Source organism: Nycticebus coucang, chromosome 16, assembly GCF_027406575.1.
Source record: "Nycticebus coucang isolate mNycCou1 chromosome 16, mNycCou1.pri, whole genome shotgun sequence".
In the NCBI taxonomy this organism is placed as follows: domain Eukaryota; kingdom Metazoa; phylum Chordata; class Mammalia; order Primates; family Lorisidae; genus Nycticebus; species Nycticebus coucang.
This window is the reverse complement of record NC_069795.1, coordinates 13986088-14007936: the sequence shown is the minus strand read 5'-3', so window position 1 is coordinate 14007936 and position 21849 is coordinate 13986088. Positions and strand designations below refer to the sequence as shown.

The 21849-nt window shown below is 42.2% G+C and overlaps 2 protein-coding genes across 2 annotated transcripts in view; one reads left to right on the top strand and one right to left on the bottom strand.

Moving 5' to 3' along the window:
- TIAM1 (TIAM Rac1 associated GEF 1) overlaps positions 1-21849 on the bottom strand; it is a 198924-nt gene that overhangs the window by 140710 nt on the left and 36365 nt on the right. The window contains exon 3 of the mRNA XM_053564925.1: positions 2564-2741. The gene's annotated coding sequence lies outside the window, so the exon portion shown is untranslated. The remainder of the gene's footprint in view (positions 1-2563; positions 2742-21849) is intronic.
- Positions 18696-19100, top strand: LOC128567605 (60S ribosomal protein L32-like). Its single transcript, XM_053564927.1, has one exon. It carries the CDS (start codon positions 18696-18698, stop codon positions 19098-19100), a length of 405 nt encoding a protein of 134 aa, XP_053420902.1.

Genomic DNA, 21849 nt, shown 5'->3' with positions numbered 1-21849 from the left:
ACACATACGCTGCGTTTTTTAAACACTCTGATGTTGTATTTTCACAGTACTGCACAAAAAACATTCCAGTTGACAAATAGCCACCCATGGTCAAAGTCTTGGGTGGAGAAAACAAAGAAAAATACGCCCACAACCACAGGTTGTTGAGAGAGAAAAGAGGGATGAAAAGAAAAAGATATGAGGGAAATGGGAATAACTTCACCACCTTGAAGACTAAGGAGGTCATACTAATAATTTTATACTTTAGCATATCTAATTTCCACAGGGACATTAGTGATTACAGTTGTGCTCCTAGCAGACCCAATACTGAAAAATGGGAGTGTTCCACATGGACACAGCCCAGCCTTGTGGGTCACCCAGCCAGGTCTTGCCCTGTTCAGCAGCAAATAATGAAAAAGATGATGCTACCATTGCAACCAAACATCTCTGGAACAAAACTCTTCTAATCATCCAGAAAGAAAATCTGAGATTGGAGATGCATATCTAAGACACAAGCTTGAGGGCGGCACCTGTGGCTTAGTCGGTAAGGCGCCGGCCCCATATACTGAGGGTGGCGGGTTCAGGCCCGACCCCAGCCAAACTGCAACCAAAAAATAGCCGGGTGTTGTGGCAGGCGCCTGTAGTCCCAGCTACTTGGGAGGCTGAGGCAAGAGAATCGCTTAAGCCCATGAGTTGGAGGTTGCTGTGAGCTGTGTGATGCCACGGCACTCTACCGAGGGCCATAAAGTAAGACTCTCTCTCTACAAAAAAAAAAAAAAAAGAAATTAAAGAAAAAAAAAAAAAAAAGACACAAGCTTGAGCAGCTTAAAATTTTTTTGAAGTGGGTGGCGCCTGTGGCTCAAAGGAGTAGGGCGCTGGCCCCATGTGCTGGAGATGGTGGGTTCAAACCCAGCCCTGGCCAAAAAAATCCTTTCCTCATAAAATTTTTTTCAAGAATATTAATGTGTAAACACTTCATGCACATATATACATGATACCTATGCCTAAGAACCTGACAGGCAACTAAGCTGTATAGAATGCTTATAGGTCATTTTATTTTTCACAGTTACACCCCTTTTTTGGTATTTTCTAATGTTTCTCTACTAAACATATAATTCACTTTAAGGAAAGAAAAATAAATAAGACATGCTAGCAGGTTTTAAGTCACTGATTTTTTTTTTTTAAGAGTTAAAGAGAGTAAGGATGTGGGCATTCTGCTGACAGCTACAACAAAACAGCACCAAACCCAAACTCCAAACAGATGGCTGAGGAAAATTACCTAAGATAAAAGAAAATACTACCTACCTTGGATTTAATCACTTTTTCTATACATTTCAATGCCATTATGTTTGTCCACCTTACACTGTAACTGTAGAAGGGTTATTTGTACAATGACATTGGTCTTGTTTTTATGTACCCCTTTCCCATTTTTATTATGATTTCCCAGTGGCAGAAAACATACCTTACTTGTCACTGCATATGTAACCTAACTATACTAAAGTTTTCCGTCCAGCTCTCCAGAGTAGGAACATTCATCTCTGACATTGCCTTATAACAAGGGCACTTCGAATATATGAAACCTCAGATCCCACCGGTGATACCAAGATCATCCGATTCATACCATCGCCAAGTCAAAAGTTAAATACACAAGGAAGGTTTCTCTGTCATTGGCAGGGACATTGCAAAATCCAACCATAAAGCATTTAATGATGTATATAAGTTATAATTATTAATATAATTTTTCACTCCCCTGAGGTATTTAAAACTTATTAAAAGAAATATAACAGTTACCCCTCTATGACTTGAAAACAGGCCTCCAAAATTGTAGGAGAAAGGATGAAATGTATTTATTTCAAAGATAAATTTGAAGCGAAAATCACAAGACAACAGATTGCAAATTTAAAATTAGATTCTAGTGGGAGGTCTTGGTTTCAAGCCTGTTTTTTCCCTACTGGAGGCATAGCTTGAAGATGGGGGTGGGGGGAGAGCTAAGATTAAACTGAGAGAAAGTTCTGAAAGTTTTCGCTAAATCGCTAAATCGTTACAATCCATGAAAAGTGTTTTGCCAAGTCACACACAAAATACCCCTAACGCAAGAGACTAAGCAAGAAAGTTTTGCAACAAATATAAGATGATCTTTGATTTAGAAAAGATTATTATTTTGACTATGTTCGTTTTTGCTTTTTAAAAATTATCCAAAGCAGAAACAAAACAGATCATTGTTTTAAAGTTAGATTTTGAAGTAGGTTTGCCATTTTAAACCATAATCCAGTATAAAGATGGTGAAGCTCTGGGATGAATTTAAAAGATCCTGAGGGCAATTCACAGGGGGAGAAAAGATTTCATAGGTACCTGCTTTGTCTCTTTTTCGGTTTTGTTTTGTTTTAATGCTAATGCTTTTGAATTGTCAGATGGGTGCAACCCTAATCCAAGAAAGTGATTCCAAATTCTTTTTTCCACCAGCCACACACAACACAGCAATTCTAGCTATAGTAAAATGCATGTGTCCCACCGTCTTGGAAGCATTTCCATTAATTCATGCAGAAAAACCAGGCTCAGATGTAAACCAGGCTCACAAACCTACCTTAAAAGGCAACAGTGGTCCCCAGCCCAACTTGCCCCAAGAGCACTGTGGCATTTAGATATTGAGGTTGGAAAGGAAGTTGGGATGAACAGAGGCTGGGGCTGGGGAATGTGTCAGCACCTGTCCCCCGGCACAGCCATCACGGTTTCATCTGAGTCTGTGAGAAGGCGCCAAAAATCTGAAGAGGATCAGGTCAGAGAAACAGAAAAATAGAAAAAACAAAATGGTAAGCCATAAGGAAGCAAACCCATTTTCATCAGTTCTGCAACATTAACTTTGAGCTACAGGTATAAAATGATAGGTTTATTTAGATAAATAAATAAATACCAGTCTATTTACACTTCGGGGAATAAAAAACTAGTTCATTATTTTAACCTATTTCTATAGGACAAAGTCTTGGGTGAGAGTTACCACGGTTCTACCGAATCCTTCCCATTGCCTCCTCTCAATCTTCAAGGAGTCTCAACAAACAGAAACGGAAGGAAACACGGGAGCCTTGTTACTCTCCAAGTAGAGCCGTGCCTACCAGGGAAATTGAAGAAAATGCTCATATACGGTAAAACCGAAGCCCGATTCTCATCGCACACATTCTCTTAAGATCGGAAAGCTCGAATTCGGAAGAAATTCATGAAGAATATGCACAGCAAAGAATTTAGGCAGAATATCCAGGTTGTTATTGAACATGAAAAATCAACGGACAGGAAGCGCTCTAGGCATAAGGGAAGGTTAATGGTCTGTTGTTCTTTTTCAAGCCTGCCCTCTGAGGTGAGATTACAAATACTAAGGGAGCCCAAGAGAGGCCTGAAAGGCTTCTTTGGGTGGCTTCACCTTGGTACTTTCCTGCTAGACGTCCTCCCGGGTGGGTCCCTGCTGCTGCCACCATTGCTGGTGGGAACATGAGATGACAAACACTTTGAACCAAGAACATGGAGAAAATGGCCTATTTCACGGAAAGGAACCACACAGAGGCAGTTAAGTAAATAAATATATACATCCACACAGAAGAGAACAATAAAGGAAGTTAGTGACTCAGCGCTTGCAGGGAAAGGCGCCTGCGTTCTCAGCAACACCCCATCATTACCCCACAATATGTGCCCTTTTCATAATTCCCCATTGCCATCCTGTTCCTTCTCTTTTCCTAGGCATCCTCCTTAAACTACTCTCTGCAAATTTCCAAATTTTCTAAGCAGTTCCTGAATGGCTTAGAAACTGGCAGATATTAATAAGCAATAGCCCATTTACATTGAAATGGACTCATTACGGTGCCAGCTGCTAATAATTTGCAAGGCTGGTTTCTTGCTGGCACTGGAGGCGTGTGGGCGGTAGGCCTTCCACCTGCACAATAGAGCCTGATAATGCATTTTTTATACGTCTAAAAAATTGCATATTCTATGTACAAGAAGTAAAATTTTTCTCTATCTATATATTCTTCTAGTCCCTGACCAGAAAAACTACATAAGGAAGAGAGTGAAAGTTATACGCCATTATTCATAAAACACAAAGGAAGACAAAACTGAGTTGATTTGATATAACTTTTTTCTGATTTTGGCAGGATAAAAACATTATCTGTAACCCTGGTTGTGGAATGGATCCATGATATGGACCAATCAGCAGATATACTGAGGTCTCAACATAGCAACACACCCACTTTGCTGTCAGAAGGCAAATTCAGCCCACCTTTGTGAATGGAACCATCATGGCAACTTGGGAGCTACCAGTCCTCTCTGTTTTCTTAAAGAGCTACAAAGAGGCCCAGTGCCCGTAGCACAGTGTTTATGGCTCTAGCCACATACACTGAGGCTGGAGGGTTCGAACCTGCCTGGGCCAGCTAAACAACAAGGATAACAACCTCAACCAAAAATGGCTGGGTATTGTGGCAGGTGTCTGTAGTCCCAGCTACTTGGGAGGCTGAGGCAAGAGAATGGCTTAAGCCCAAGAGTTTGAGGTTGCTGTGAGCTGTGACAGCACAGCACTCTACCAAGGGTGACAAAGTGAAACTCTGTCTAAAGAAAAAAAAAAAGAGCTACAAAGAATTTGATTTCACTGGAAGGCAGCTATGGACCAAGATCAGTGTTGGTAGTGCAAGCCAGGAGTCATCCTATACACGGTTGGTCAAATCTTGATTTTTGCAAGTCAAATCTTTACTTTTAGGTGACTTGGGACAATCTACTGCTTTGTAAATGGGGATAATAAAAGCTCCTAAAGCACTGGGTTGGTGTAAGCATCCCCAGCAGACTGGCCCATGGGCTGTTAGGAGGTGAACAGCGGGCAAGCCAGGGAGGCTTAATCTGTATTTACCGCCACTCCCCATCACTCACATCACCGCCTGAGCTCTGCCTCCTGTCAGATCAGCAGTGGCATCAGATCCTCACAGGAGCTGGAGCCCTACTGTAACTTGCAGGCGAGGGTGCACACTCCTTATGAGAATCTAAGGCCTGAGGATCTGAAATGCAGCTGATGTGGTGATGCTAGTACTGGGGAGCAGCTGCACATTCAGATTATCATTAGCAGGGAGCTTTGACTGCACAGAGAGAAACCACAATAAGTCAACTGCTCATAGACTCATATCAACCCCACCCCTCCCCTGACCATGGAAAAATTGTCTTCCCCAAAACTGGTCCTTGGTGCCAAAAAGGTTGGAGACTGCTGCTCCATGTTACATAATTTACTTCATGATCAGTTCTGAATAAACATTATCTATTATTTCCACTATTACTCGGGATTCGTAAACCATAAGGAAAGGGCTATGGGCTGGGCCTCTGTTATGGGGGCTTCCTTAGTGACAAGATAACTAATTTAATGACACTGGACCTGTGGTATAAGTTGGAAGAAATCACCTACCTCACATTTGCCATGGAACATGAGGAATGAATTAACTCAGGTAAAAGATGTGGTCTCCTTACCTGGCCATGGCTCAGGCACACACACAACCACGCTGACAAAACACGGCTGTACCTCTCTGCTGGGTGGCATTACATTAAGACAACCCCTAGGGAGGTGAATGCTGATTCTCCCTCAACTCATAGGTTTAACTTCTGTGTCAGGTGTCAAATAACTGGTTTTCATAGGAAAATGTGTGTATTAAAGGTGGGAGAGGTATTACCAAAACTAATCTTGGGCTTCCAATACCTGCCAAAATAGAGCTAAGAAGTCCCACTGTTCCAATCCTATAGTATGATTTAAGATGAAAATATAGTAAGTATCAGAAATACTGTGTCCCTGATATTTAACCCATGGCTTTCCCTAAAATTCTGCTAGATCAGAACTTTCCTTTTCACCTGAAAAAGTCATTTGTAAGGCCTCTGTCACTTTTAAGTCCTTGCTAGTTCCAGGAATCAAAATGTATAGAGAAAAAGATACTGTATTGCACTTGCCCTCAAAACACCCAGGTTCATTACCAGACCTTATCACTTAGTAATTACATGACTCTAGGATTGCAAATTACCCATTCTAAAAACCACCAGTAAAAGTAAGTAATATTGTCTGCCTTGTTATGAGAAAGAAATTAGAAAATCAACACAAGGGTGGCGCCTGTGACTCAAGGAGTAGGTCACCAGCCCCATATACCAGGGATGGTAGGTTCAAGCCCAGCCCTGGCCAAAACTGCAAGCAAAAAAAAAAAGGAAAAAAAAAAAAGAAAATCAACACGAAACATGATAAACTACAAAATTTTACATATGTAAATTCTTACTCTATTTATCATGGTTTAGTGCCCAAAATGTTCCATAATTAATGAATTAATAAGAGTCAATAAGTTTCTCCTTACACTGAACCCAAAGCTGGGAGTTGGAGTATAGGTCTTGGGTCAAAATCCTGAATATTTATTTTATATGTAATAAGCACCAAAATGATGTAGTTTTTAGTAGTCATACCTAAACCCCCAATCAGAACTGATTGGATGGATGGATGGATGGATGGATCTGAGGCAGTAAAAAATGTTCATAATCCAGAAATTAAGGTTAAACAAATGCCATCACTCACTTTAAACATTTTTTTTAACTCTTACTTTACTTAATTAAAAGAATTTAATAGCTAGGCCTCATGGCGGACACCTGTAATCCCGGCTACTGGGGAAGCTGAGGCAAAAGGGTCACTGGAGCCAAAAAGTTTGAGATTGCTGTGAGCTATGATGTTACAGCACTCTACCCAGAGGGCACTGTAAAAAAAAATAAAATAAAAAGGATTCCAGAGTGACTTCCAAAACTACGTAACTTAAAATATAATAAAAAAACTGCTACTGGAAAAAAAAAAAAAAAAACCCAAATGTTACAAGAAAGTGGGAATACTGGTCGCAGCACACACTTCACTGAACTACACACCTCACTCCATTTAACAGTTTTTATAACAGCCGATTCAAATAGGGAAAATGCGGCAGTTATAAAATTTGCCATGTCCAAATCAATTGCTCAGAAGAAGCACGAAGTTCTTGGCACTCAGGTCAGACAGGAATTCCCACTGAGTGGGCCCCTGAGGCGATGACATGATGAACAATGCTCTGGAGCTCATCCTTCCACACGGGCTCAGAGAAAAATGTCATAGGAATATTTCTTGTCTCGACAATTGACTAAGAAGAAATATCACAACACAGCAACAGCAGTGGCGAAGAGTTAGCATATGGATACAGAGTGGACAGGCCACGGGCTCCTGGGAAACTCCGTGGATTCTGTTTGCCGTCCACAGAGTGCTGGATCTCGGCTTTGGGGTCACAAGCTTCCAATGGGGCTCCGTGGCTCATACGTGCGCATGGCCAGGTCGCAATGCCCGATGACCACACCTCGTCTGTGTGCAGGGCCGTTCCACCAAGGGTGTGCTTGTCTGGCTTTTGGGAAAGCTGAGACTGCAATTAGGATTCATGAACAGAGAAGAGGTCCCCACCTTCCCCTCCAGGTGAACCACGTAACCTCCAGGGGCCCTGGGGCAGCACTGGGATCCTCACAGAAAAACCAATTCTTCAGCACAGATGAATGAGCTATGAAAAGGGCTCCAAATTCCTATTCCATAAAGCATGAATGAATTAGTTTCAGCTTTACCACTTTTTTAAAGGCAGGTATAAACAGGCACCCAAATCGGAAGCAAAAAAAAATCCCCAAAAGTTTTCAAATCCACAGACTGCTCTAGTTTTGAGCAATGTTACTTCCTAATACATCCAAATATATCCCTAAGTAACTAAGCAAGGAAACGTATTCATAGAATCAATATTTTTAAGCTGGCTATAAGTCGGGAACTATCTACTAAAATAATAACTTTAATTTAGAACAGTGAATCTTTGGCAATACTTAACCAACAGGTTCGACTGGGACAGACATTACCACATTTCTTAGGAGTAAAGTCAGTACATTTCAAAATGAAGTTAATAATGTTATACCCCAACTTAGGGAGGTCTCCCATTTACAAAAAAACTTACTACCTGGCTGGCACTATGTTAATGGCTTCAGGCCAAATTAGTGTTCTGAGTTTCCCTAAGTTCTTGGTGTGTATTGCATCGCAACCCCAACATTGTGTTAATTACTGTGAAGTTCCCTACTACCTTCATATAAGTAGATGTGGAGGCCATTAGTTCCGAAGGGTTGTGTCACACAGCTGCCAATCACATCTCCCAAACAGTCACACAGCCTGACCCTAAGAACGGCACCTGCTTTCTGAAATGGATTTAATAACTTTTTCAAGACACATCACAAGAATCACATGCTTTCTGAAAAACCCAAGCAGCATCATGGCCATTTCTCAAAGCCAGAAAGCTACTGAACACCTGGGAATTCCAACCCAGATTCCCAGAGCACTCACCATGGAATGCTGGAGCATAGCTTTGGGCTCCTGGCTCCTAAATTGCTGATGGCAAGATTTGAGTCCCATCTAAAACGCACCCCTGTGTCAGTGGCACCGTAAGGCAATGCAGAACCCCTGCGCCCAGAAGACAGCCCAGCTGAATGTAATTAACCTCTAATGATGGACTCCATCCTTTGCCCTTTCCCCACATTGTGGCTCAACTGACAGGTGTTCCCGTGAGAGAACCAGGTGATCTAGGTGCCCACGAGACAGCAAGGGAGGATGGTCCTCCGTTCCACGCTTTCCTGCATCCTATATAAGATTATAAGAGAGCACAATCCTTACACTGCACGCCAAGGTAATCTTCTCAATTTAGCAACGCCTTAGTTCAGAAGTGATTTCAAAATCAAGTCACTTTGCCTAACAACTCATTTTCCAAAAGTGAGCCACCCCCAGGTCTTTTTCCCTGAGGCAGACCTGCCTCCCATCCCCATACAACCCCTAGAAGCCTCGGGAGGCACAGGAAGAAGCCACATTTTGGGACACACGGCGGGGATGGGGAGGTGGGTAAAGATGAGGATGGAAGCTCCAAGAGGGGAATTTGCTTCTTATTCTCTCTGGTTTTCTGAGTCTGAGGTTCAGCTTTGAGCCGGCATGGAGACATGGAGACAGGGGAGTCTCCATCTAAAGGGCTCATCAAGAGAAAAAGCAACTCAGGGAATTCTCAGCCACGGCAGCCTCCACCTGCTTCCAAGACCTACTCCCAGGCCTGCCCAGGTGACTGAAGCTGTGAAAGTGCAACTGGCAGTTTCCATGAGGGCCTCTGACCTCCGCCAGCCTGGCCTTTCCCCAACCCGCTCTCTTACCATGCAGCCAAGAGGAAGTCTCTCAGCCCCAAACACAGAACAAGGTGTGGTCATCTTCCATGATTTCATTCCCTGAGCCACCCATAAGCCAGTCCCCTGACCCAGGACTGCCTTCCCACGCAGAGGAAGTGGCCACTCTGGACTCAGGGAAGAACTTCCTGGGGTGACTGAGGTGAGTCCGCACACCCAAGAGATTGGTGTTGCAACCAAGACGGTCAGCAATAGGGCTAGGACTGTGGCATAGACGACAGAGAAAAATGTCACAAGCTCTTCTGGAGAAGTCACTGGGATGGGGTGTGATGACAAATCTACTCTGTTGACCCCTCAAAATTAGAGCTTAAAGGCCCCACCCAGAGAGAATCACGGTCCTAAAGCAACTGCCACTTCCCTCTCGGCTCTGTCCCTGCTGGTGTTACCTTCATGTTGGTGGCATGACGTTCTTTCAAGAGAACACGACTAAAGAAGAGGCTTTAGCACTCTAGGCGTTAAGAAGGTTTTTAAGGCTGTGGCACTGGAAACAGAGAGGAAGGAAAAGAATCTGGAAATACTGAGCATGTGCATGTGTGTATGTATTTGATTAGCAATTTAATTGAATAAGTGAAAAGCAATGAGTAAGCATGATAGTTGGAAAACCCAGCTGCCTAATGGAAGAAGTGAAACTGTAGTGAGATACTGTGTCCTATTGCTGCTAAGGGGAGGTTCTGAACACCAACCTTCACAAATGCAGACGTCTCTAGGTGGCATAACCTAAAAGAAGGACTTTAATCAAAGACTAAGCATTTCAGTGTGGCAAAGAATCTTACACCTTAAAGTTAAATTAAATGATTTTTTTTTTTAATTTAAAGGAATTTGAAAATGAGGTGATGCTTTACCCCTAAGTCCTCTACTTTTCAAAACATAAAGAACTAAGGTTCAAATCTGAGGACTCTGTGAGAGGTATTATAAAACAGAATAACAGAACAATTTCCAAAGGCCTGGAGTCCCAAGTCACTAAGCATTTGGGTGCTTAGACCCAAATGTTCCTTGACTTTCTCATTTTAAAAACCTTTCAAAATGACCTCAATTTTCTATTTGCAATTCACTGCAGGTTCCTTGTATACAATTAGGACCATGAGCTTTACCAGATAAAACAGAATCCTTGATTTCATTGATCCTATGGAATACATTTCTTCACTTTTAATCTTTCTGAAATTGACGATATCTTACAATCACTGGTGTATTGGGATTTAGTCAGCACCATTTTCTTTCCTTCTTTGTGGTACATAAAATAGTGGTACACCTTACACATGATAGTAACCTGTATACATCTTACATAACATAGATTTCTGAAAACCTCCACTTAAGACTATGTAAAAACTGCTTGTGAATTGTTAGGCAAAGCAGAGTACCCTGTTTCCCCGAAAATAAGACAGTGTCTTATTTTAAGGTGTGCTCCCAAAGATGCACTAGGTCTTATTTTCAGGGGACGTCTTATCTTTCCTGTAAGTAGGTCTTATTTTTGAAGGATGTCTTATTTTCGGGGAAACAGGGTATCTATGCAAACAGTGATTAGCACCCTTTCAGTTCAACTCAACCAATACTTACTGGGTACCTGTTATATGGAGAATGAGGAGATGGACCATTTCCTCATTTGTCTACAACCTGGGGAATGCGGGCCATTTATCTACTCCAAGACAAGGCTGTACCAGCTGGTCTGGCATTCCCGATAGTGGATGTTAAATAGACTAACTGTGCGAGGAGAGGCTACCAGTTGAAACTGGTCCTGAAGGGATGGTGCGATTTGGCTTCGCTTATGAGAATAGAAGGACGTGAACAGAGACAGAAGGGAGTTTGCACAAAAAAGAAGAAGGGCAGAAAATGTTAGGAAAAGAAAAGGGTATAAGCCAAGGCTCTGAGGAATGAATCATTAGCCCAATGTTGCAGAGAGATAAGTGCATGGAAAAGAGCTGGAGGTGATGAAGCTAAAAAGATCGGTTGGAGCTACGGATGCCACACGCGGGAACTGGACATAATGATGCAAAATGGAATTACAGGATGGGAGTGCACTGAGGAATGAACAAACACAACTTTCCCTCCAGGGATGCTTGGAAGAGAAGGTGGAGACTTAGTGCAAGCAATCAGTCACCAGAGATGGCCCAAATGGGAGACTGAGTGCCTCGGAGTCATGAGAACAGCAGGCAGGTTCCCCAGGATGTCCCACCACCTTTGAGGAATGAAGGCGGGAGGAGGACGAGGCTGAGACTCTGCTGAAGGTCCTAGTTGGGTAACTGAAAAAACAGAAGGTGAAAAGAACACCTCCCATGCTGAGGCCTAATAAAATACCTGATTTAAAAGATTTATCCCTGAGAGGCCAAATTCACTAACAGTGATCTTACAGGAAATTTGGTGTCCATTTCACAAAGAACCTCGAAACAAAGAAATCAGAGTTGGAATACATTAGGACAGCAGTAAGTATTTTTTTAATGATTACCCTCTTGTCTTAGTTTGAGGGGCTATAACAAAACACCTGAGAAATTTATAAACAACAGAAATCTACTGCTTATAGTTCTAGGGCGATATTTTCTCAGCCTGTGGGTCGCAACCCCTTTGTAACAATGAAAACACATCGCAGCATTAGAAGGTTGAGAACCACTAGGGACTAGAAAGCCTCAGATCAAGGCACCAGCAGGCTGAGTGTTTGGTGAGGGCCTGTTCTGCGCAAGTGGCTCCTGTTTGCTGGGTCCTTGCACGGTGGAGAAGCAAACAGGCTCCCTCCCCTTCAAGCCTCCAGTGTCAGGGTACTAGTCCCAGCTGGGAAGGCAGAGCTCCTGCGACCTAATCACCTCTTCAAGGCCCCACCTCTCAATACAATTGAAGTTCCAACATACAAACTTAGAAGGGGAGAGGGAGAGGCCAATATTCAGACCACAGCACCTCCTAAAAAGCTCTGATCAGGAAGAATATCCACCCAGAAAAACAAATAACAGCCAAATTCATTACATCATCACAGAGCGTCTATAAAAAAGAAAAAAATTTTCTAATAATTTGTGAGAGGCCAGAAGTTTAAAAGATCATCTCAACCACATCTATTAGGGACCAAATCAATACCCTTAATAATAAATGCATTAAACAGCATCGATAATTTAACACAAAAATAAAAATACAGTGTCTCAGGCTTGGTACCATCAAGTTAGAAAGTAAAATCAGATCTACGTTCAGTGTCCGAACTCTCTGGACCCTCAGGACACCCACCCTGCTCCTCACAAACATCTTGAGATCAGTCTCACTACTTAAATAAGATCACTGACAGTAAGCAATGCTCTGGGGCCATACAAATCACAGTGAGATACATCAGGAATGCATAAATAAGTGCGCCCAAGTGCCACTTCAAACAAATGTAGCATTTAAAGACAATCACTTAACCTTTCTCTGAGTGCATAAAATGAGAAGTTAGTAGCTACACGCCACACAGCCAATCTCAGGGGATGCTCTGGTTATGTTACTGGCCACCCATGGAGGCAGAGAGTAGAGCACGTGGCCATAGGGGTGGGGAGATGGCATAAAAGATTTGGAGCAACTATGGAATCTCAAGGGGCTTGGTCCAGCCTTCCTGAGCATCCATTCTTTTTAATGTTAAGAGAATGACCCGGAACTTTCTGTGTTCCCTACATCTCGAAGGAAGTCCATATTTTTTTAACTTGCTCAAAGTCCAAAGCCATGAACATCACAGTGGAAGCCACCATGAGATTTTCTGTAGTGGACATTTTTTCCAGTAAATAGGGAATTCAATTAAGGCAAAAGTGCCACCGAGCTGGACCCCAGAAGGGCAAGATGGAAGGATAACCTTTAAGAGCTGGTGCAAGAGCTTTCTGGTGGATAAGGGCCAACATTCATTCCAGCTAAACTACAAATTGGGAGAGAATAAAAAAGCACATGAAGTAGTTGCAAAATGGAATTTTTAAAGCAGAAGGAAAAAAAAAAAAGCAGAGCACATATGCCCCCTCCCTAAAATTGTAAGAGGATAATCAGCCTCCTTCAACATAAAGGCAGCTCCTGGAGAGTCATGGGAACACTCTAAAACAGTGATACTTCAAAGTCCCTGTGGAGAAAACTGATACATAAATCACAAAGCAAATCTGTTTCTTGTATGACAGCAACTGGCTTAAAAAGTTTGACATTCATTGCCAAATAGTGTCTGTGGGACCACACACAAAGCAAGGGAAAGAGACAGGAGGTCTGTCTTCCAAGAATCAAGAAGTACAGGCAGTCCCTGGGTTACAAATGAGATAGGTTCCATGAGTTTATTCTTACATTGTATTTGTATGTAAGTTGGAACAGGTACATTTACCTATTATCTGTAATAGCCTCCATTTGTCAGCACAGCCATATACCAACTTGGGGACTTACTATAAAAGCCTCTGTTCACAGTGCAAGTTGTACATAAGTTGGATGTTTTATAACTCAAAGACTATCCATATACACCTGTCTAGGGCACTAGTAGGCAAGTGGATTTAAGGGCATACTCACTCAATAAACTAACTGTACCCATGCCTACCAAAAAGAGTGTAAGTGCCTGTCATCACTTATTCACTCAATCAGTGTATAAATTATACACATGAACTACAGTTCAGATAAATTATGCACATCTCAAATTTCTCTGTATGTTTATAAAGGACACCGTTTACTTGAACCAAGCAGAAACACACAGACATTTTAATGCAGAAGATATAAAAGAAATTTAAGTTCTGAAATTGCCTTCTCGTTTTCTAATGGATTCATCTTGCATAGCCATCTAATGCTGAAGACCACTGCTCAGGGAAATCGAGGACTGATCTGGAATTAGGGGAGAAAAATCAGGAAAGCCACCTGTGGAAAGCTCAGGTGGAATAAGCAAGTTGCAAAGGAACTCACCAGCAGCAAAAGACAGGTCATCTATGGTAAAAAGCCATCCCCAAATCTGTTAATGTTTGCTTTGTGAGCTTATGTATTGAAACGGTCCTCAGTTTTCCCTATCCAGACAGCCTAAACTTTATCGGTATGTTAACCTTATGAAACAACATCCCACCAGAGCCAAAATCTCCCAGGATCTTCAGGAAGGTGACATCACCATTCAGGAAGTATGTGCTGAAAAGCTCAGGCTGCTCTGAACTCCTCTGCCCAGAACTCTAGATCTTACTAGGGATCATCAAATCCAGTTGTACTTTTGCAACAAAGATAATAAATATCCCTTCACCGGTAGTTAATAAAATAACACCATATGTAGAGAAAGAAAATAATAAGACAGAAAGACTCATCCCCACCCACCCAAGACAAGACAATACAATATAGCATGATTCACCAAGAAACAGTAAGCAAAAACACCTCTGCAACCAGAGCTGCATTCTTCTGTGTGAGTAATTTCAGACACAGACAATATAAGTAGCCGAGAAATCTCACTGGAGGTGAGATTTACATGGAGAATAAAGGCTAATATGACAAGCAATGAAAAATCATTACAAAAAAATTTTTTTGAACCAAACTTCTGTTCTCACAGACAGGAAAACAAATTTACCAAGTTCCTTCCAGACTTCGTCTGCCTAAACCTAGGTCTTCAGCACCAATCCCTCTGTGTCACCTCTTAGTGGACACCTCTACGGGGCTATTCCCTTGGTGATTCTAATGTGACACACCATTTAGGGTCAAAATCTTCCACATTTATGTTTCTTCCCAGAAAGCAGCTTGATTTGTAAATATAGAGTATGGACTCGTGCAGGCCTGGCCTTAATCTGCCACTTAGTGAATCTGTGACCTTAAACCACTCACGTAGCAGCTCTATGAACCACTTTTTCCATCTGCAAAATAGAAAATCTGCCCGCTAGTTTGTGTTGGGGATCAAGTGAAGCAATGTACATGAAAATGCGGGTACTTGGCATTAGCTGGGGTTCTGTGGATGTGCACTTCGTCCTTTCTTCTTGCTCTTCCCCGGGTCCTTGAAGGATCTTCTACATCTCCTCTCTTCCATTATTGCCCTTCTAATCCAGGTTGCCTCGCTTTCACCTGCCATCGCTAATATTCCCCTCTTCTGCCCAATTCACTCACTGCATACACCCCTGCCAAACTAGAGTGCTGCGCATTCAAAGGGCAGGTAGTCTCCCCGGAGAATGCCACGAGCGGGACCCCGCCCGCTAACAGAGGGACAGACACCCCACACACAGCTGAGAGGAGAGCACAGAAGCAACATCTTTCTGAGCAATCCATTTTACCAAAAGATACACCCAGCAGGTTAGTTAGGCAGAGCAGGGGAGGGCAGGCTGACACTGCAGTGAGATTTTAAATGTGCGTGACTTTCTACGATGAAATACTCATTCACCCTCCTCATTAGTATTAACGGTGAGTAAAAAAAAACATACTCATTCACTCCTCTCACATGGAGTGATGAGATGTTCATTGACTTTTTATGTTGGAGTGTTTTATTGGAAAACTTTGCTAAGCTCTGATCTTCCAAAATGTTCGTCTTCACTTTTCCCCTCTGAATCCCTATGGCTATCAGTTGCATGCATATTTGTCTTAAACCTTCTCCGCTGCTAGGATCACAAGTTGCATGAGGGAAGGGACTCTAGCTTAGTACCTCTTGTCATAGTGTTCAGTGGCACTCGCCCCTCTTATCAGTCAAAGTGCTCCAGAGAAAGAGTACCTGTATTTAGAGATTTATAGTTATATCAGTGGATCTGTATCAACAGATTTATTTTTAAGAATTGACTCATGCAATTTTGGGGACTGGCAAGTTTAAAATCTGCAGGGTAGGGTAGCAGGCTGAAGACCAAAGGATGCTACAGATTCTTGTCCAAAGTTTGCATCTGGAGACAAAATTTCTTCCTTCTCAAAGAATCTCAGTCTTTCGTTTTAAGATCTTTGACTAATTGGATAAGGCTTCCCACGATATGAAGGGTAATCTGCTCTATTCAACCTCTACTGATGCAAATGTTAACCCCATCCTAAAATAACTCATAGCAACACCTAGGCTGATATTTGAGCAAACAACCAGGTACCACAGACCAGCAAAGTAGACAGATAAAATGAACCATCACAACCCTTACAACAGAATTGTTCTCTCATAACCAGCAAGGCCATCAATGTAGGCCAAACAAAGGAAAGGAATAAAATGCATTCCCCACAAGATGTTCACAACGGGATATCCAGGCAGCAGCCCGGACCGATCTTCTACCAGCCCAAGGCCCCCTTGTTCTGTACTCTCAAGGGAGGTTGACTGGGGTGCCCTAGGTAGCCACAGGACGAAGGACCTGGAGAGATCACTCAGAAGAGTGACGTGGTTTCTATGATGTCCTCTTTGCCACATTCTCTAGACCAGTGGTTCTCAACCTTCCTAATGCCACGACCCTTTAATACAGCTCCTCATGTTGTGGTGACCCTCAATCATAAAATTATTTTCATTGCTACTTCATAACTGTAATTTTGCTACTGTTATGAATCGTACTGTAAATATCTGCTATGCAGGAGACCCACAAAGGGGTCGTGACCCACAGGTTGAGAACCGCTGTTCTAGACAATTACACCCTTCCAAGTTCATGTCTCTTGGTGACCAACATCATCAAGAGTTGTGACTCTCTTTTACTTCAACATGGAAAAGTATTATCAAAATAACATTGGAGATTGGAAAACACACACACACACACACACACAATGTAGTAGTTTATACCACAGTCCCCATATTTAACCCCACTTCTCTCCCAATACACACTTGATTATGGGGACCCTGGGTACATAAGCTACCCTATTGGTGATATTGCTGCTCTAACCTTAAATCTAAAATCATACCTCTCCTTTACCTCTGAGCCAAGACTTTAAGCACACAGCAGGTTGGGGGTGGGGGGTGTCCCCAGCAAGTCCTCAAAGCCAACACAGCTGGGCTCGAAGTTCAACATAAAAGCCCAGCCATGAGGAGGAGGGTTGAATGATTGTTCAACCCCCTCCTACACCCTGCTCATGACTAATGCATCACACTGGGAAACCGTTTCCTCCCAGCTAGTTAGAACTGACAAGTCCACATTTAAAAACCAAACCAATCCTAAGAAGGTTCAGGAGTCACAGCTCCTCCAAGCCCTAAGTATACTCCTTTGCTGAAAATATCCACGTAAGGAGAAAACAAGCTGAGAGTTTTGGCTCAGGAGTCCTTTCTAATTCTACCTGTCCATGGGGGCAGGGAGCTTGAATTTCCAAGGGTCAAATCAAAGAACATACACATTGGGTTAGCAATTGGTATTTCTTTTTTTTTTTTTTTTTTGAGACAGAGTCTCAAGCTGTCACCCTGGGTAGAGTGCGGTGGCTCACAGTTCACAGCAACCTCAAACTGTTGGGCTTAAGCGATTCTCTTGCCTCAGCTTCCCAAGTAGCTAGGACTACAGGCGCCCAACAGAACACCCAGCTATTTTTGTTGTTGTTGTTGCAGTTGTCATTGTCGTTTTAGCTGGCCCAGGCCAGGGTTCAAACCCGCCAGTCTCGGTGTATTTGGCCGGCACCCTACCCACCGAGATACGGGCGACCCCCTGGTACTCCCTTTTGAGCACTAGGACAATTTTTTAACATGGGGCAAATCACATTAATTTCTCCATGGCTTCAAATGATTCCTCAATAAAATTTAGCACCTAGTAAGTGCTTTAAAAATGTTGGGCTTCAAAGAAAAGAGAAATGTGGGTATGGTATGTAAAAGGAAAAAAAAAAAAAAAAAACTGGTATTGTGTGACTAATCAACATAGGGACTTATTTTTCCAGTAGTGATTTTCCATTCAAAATAGCATCCATGAGGAGAAGGAGGGGAATTAATCAAGTGTATTCACTAAATAGAGCTTGGTGATCAAAATAACATCAGCCTTCTGGTTCTGCTGATGCTTCACGAGCACAGGCGCGGGGAAGTGGGGACCAAGCGCGGCCTGAACTAATGTTGGCGCCAGGGTGCCAGCTCTGAAGCCACCTGTTTTGTTCTGTTTCTCTCACTCCGTCCCCACACTTGCAGGAACAGCCTGCCATCTGTGCTGTACCACCCAGCCCAGTTCAGTTTTCCATAAAGGTAATAAATAAGATCCTAACATTATTTTTCATCTAAAAAATTTCCCTCAATTATTGCTTCCAGCATCTCAATTCAACTCAACCTGATTCACTTCCGGTGTGTGCTGAGCACCTACTCCAGGGATGATGGTGTACTTCAAGCTTCCATACCTTGGGTGATAAGATGGGGAAGGTTTAAGATTCCTTAAAGCACCTTAAAAGACCTTTTATTTGGGAGAGTAGAAGGGAAGAAATGAGGTAAAATGTGCATCCCAAAAATATAACATAAAGCCCAAGAATTAGGTGCATTCAATGAACCCAGAGTGCTAAGAAGCAGAGGGATGTGATTGATGTCCAGACTGTGTTGATGCAGCTAATATACAAGGTGGCCATAAAGTTTGTGTACAATTTAGAAAAGCATGTGAGTTCCCTTCCTCGGTGGTACCTACGGAGGTGGCCACCATCTCCTATACGCCATCATGGCTGCCTTCAGATCCCTTGTGAAGCCAAAGATCGTCAAAAAGAGGACCAAGAAGTTTATCCAGCACCAGTCAGACCGATATATCAAAATTAAGTGTAACTGGCGGAAACTCAGAGGTATTGACAACAGGGTTCAGGGACGATTCAAGGTCCAGGTCTTGACGCCCAACATTGGTTACGGGAGCAACAAGAAAACAAAGCATATGCTGCCCAGTAGTTTCCAGAAGTTCCTTGTCCACAACGTCAAGGAGCTGGAAATGTTGCTGATGTGCAACAAATCTTACTGTGCAGAGATTGCTCACGTTTCCTCCAAGAACTGCAAAGCCATTGTGGAAAGAGCAGCCCAGCTGGCGGTCAGAGTCACTAATCCCAATGCCAGGCTGCGCGGCAAAGAAAATGAATAGATAGCCCATGGGCACATTCTATTTGTGTTTAAATAAAACCATAAATACTGTAAAAAAAAAATAGAAAAGCATGTGAACTTTATAGTCACCCTGTATTTACAATTAAATATATGACCTTAGCAGGGCAAAAGTAAAAGTAAAACTGTGCATCTTTTGACAATATGCACATAAAGATAAGACGGCAGTTCAATTTGACTATGCTTTTTTAAACCTGGATTTGATGATTACTCAAGAAAAATAATCATTTTGGTATCTTATTTGATCTATAATCAGAATACTGTTGAAATCTTTGGGAAAGGAAACATTTCTGTTCTGGGGGTTAATGAGTATTTGGAAATAATTTTACTATAGAATCATGTATGGAGAAGAATACTCATTCCAAAAAAGAAAAAATACATTCAAAAGGTTTACTTAAAGATATTTATGTAAGATTTAAATAAACAAGAACAGGTAACTTCGAATTTTAGGTTACGTGAATTTGAAACGGATGATTTTCATCCTAACAGTTACAGAGGATTTCTTCCAAAGAGCCCCATAGCAAAAGTCACCATTTTAAGACAAGTAAAAATGATGAAACAGGAAATTTTTAAAAATCCTGCCTGTGTGTAAATCATCTGCAAGACAAAAAGGCAGTACTTAGGTGCTGAGACACGGCCTCTTCTCTTTTATTTCAAATACCAGACTGAGGAAGAAACAAAATGTGTCTCCCTATTAGAGAGAGTTCAAGGTTCTTCCAATTCCAACCTTGGCAGCTCCTCTCCTAAAATCAGACCACCGACCTCAGGGCTGCTGCACAAGCAGGATAGCGTGGATGCAGACATGCTCTCTGCCAGCCTTGTGCCTCAGGTTAGCAGAAGGCACAGCGGAGAGGGAATTAAGAAAATAAATAAAATTCAATTAAAATCTCACATCACATGAACTCAGATCATACGTACTTGAAAGCATTATGGTAAGTGAAATTAAACCAGACACAAAAGGACAAACACTGTATGATTCTACTTAGATGACAAAAATTACAGAGACACAATCCAGAATGGCTGTTTCCAGGGCTTACGGGGAAAAGGGTGATGGAAACTTAGTAAGGTTTTCTGGTTTGTTTCTTTTTTGTTTTGTGTTTGAGACAGAGCCTCACTCTGTCACCCAGGCTAGAGTGCCATGGTATCAGCCTAGCTCACAGCAACATCATATTCCTGGGTTCAAGTGATCCTCCTTCCTCAGCCTCCAAAGGAACAGAGACTACAGGTGCCTGCCACCATGCCCAGCTAATTTTTCTACTTGTAGTAGCAAGGTGGTCTCGCTCTTACTTAGGCTGTCTGGAAGTCCTGACCTCAAGCAATGTACATGCCTCAGCCTCCCAAAGTGCTAGGAATATAGGCATGAGCTACCATGTCCAGCCCAGGACTTAGTTTTCAAATGGGTATGGAGTTTCATTTTTGCAAGAAAAGAGTTCTAGGGATAGGTGGTGGTGATGGTTGCACAATAACCTGAAGGTAATTAGTGCCAGTGAACTATAGTACCTAAAAATGGTTAAAATAGTAAATTTTATGGCAAGTCTAGTATACAACAATAAAATAAAGTAGATGGCATAATAATAACTAATATTTGCAGGGTGCTTCATAGTTTGAAAAGCATTTCTACATACATTAAGTCATGTAATCATCACAGCACCCCGGGGAAGGGGCACACGTGTTCCTCTTTGGCCCATTTCTATTGTCAGGGGCACGTGGACAGCCTTACAGATGGAAGAGAGACTGGGTCACCACCAGAACCCAGGCAGGCTTCCTTCAGAACCTGTTGTTCTTGTTTCACTACTGTTCCCTGTCTTCCAACAGCACTACAAATAGAAAATGGTTCCTGGTGCTCCAAGAAACATGCATTCTTTGGTTAAAGTTGAGAACTCCAACTCCAGCAGTAAAGAAATGATTCTTACTTTATTTTACCTTGTGTTTCTTAAACATCCTTAATCCCAAAAACCTGTTTTCTGGAGGGTCTACTGACAACCTGTGGAAAATTTAGTGTCCCTCCTGGGTTTCGACTGCGGGGAATCATCTTAACGGAATGTGCTCATTCTGATGACTGCAGATTCCACCTACTTGCAATAATTGAGTAACTAGGTGTTTACTTAATTGGCAGTTCCGAGCATCAATATCATCTCCAGCACTGCTCTCAACTGGAAATCCTCCCTCTCCAGTTGTCTGTCTTCCTTCATCCAAATCTTTCCATCAACCACAAGAGAACCGCACAGACCAAGAGGGAGACAATGACTAACCCGGCAGACGTCACCTTTGGCTTCTGGATTTCTTACTCACCGGGCACAGATCACATCAGATCTCACTGGAGGGTTTGTGTGTGCATGGGGGTGATAATTGGCCTATGTGCTTCAGAAAAAAAAATAAAAAGAAGGACAATGGTATTTATTCCCCCTTCCCTAAATCCTTTTTCCCAAGGCTTGATATACTTAAGTCAGAGAAACAAACAAATGTATAACCCTGTGATAGATAAATATATTGGAGGAGGAATGTGCAAAAGGGCAGGAAGACAGGTTCAACAACAATATTTAGATTTGCAGTTTAACTTACCTCATTAGTAGTTTCTTCACATTATTAAAAACATCCACAACCCCAAAGCAAAATTTCTAATCATGGCTTTCTTGTTTTGCTTTTCTTTTAACACAGTGCATCTAAAAATCATTATGACAAAGCAAACAAAATTGTTTTAAATTAATTTGCAATATGATATATGCATATTT

Bases quoted from the DNA above. Each gene is read 5' to 3' on its own strand.
- LOC128567605 (XM_053564927.1), top strand. From the start codon at position 18,696: ATGGCTGCCTTCAGATCCCTTGTGAAGCCAAAGATCGTCAAAAAGAGG.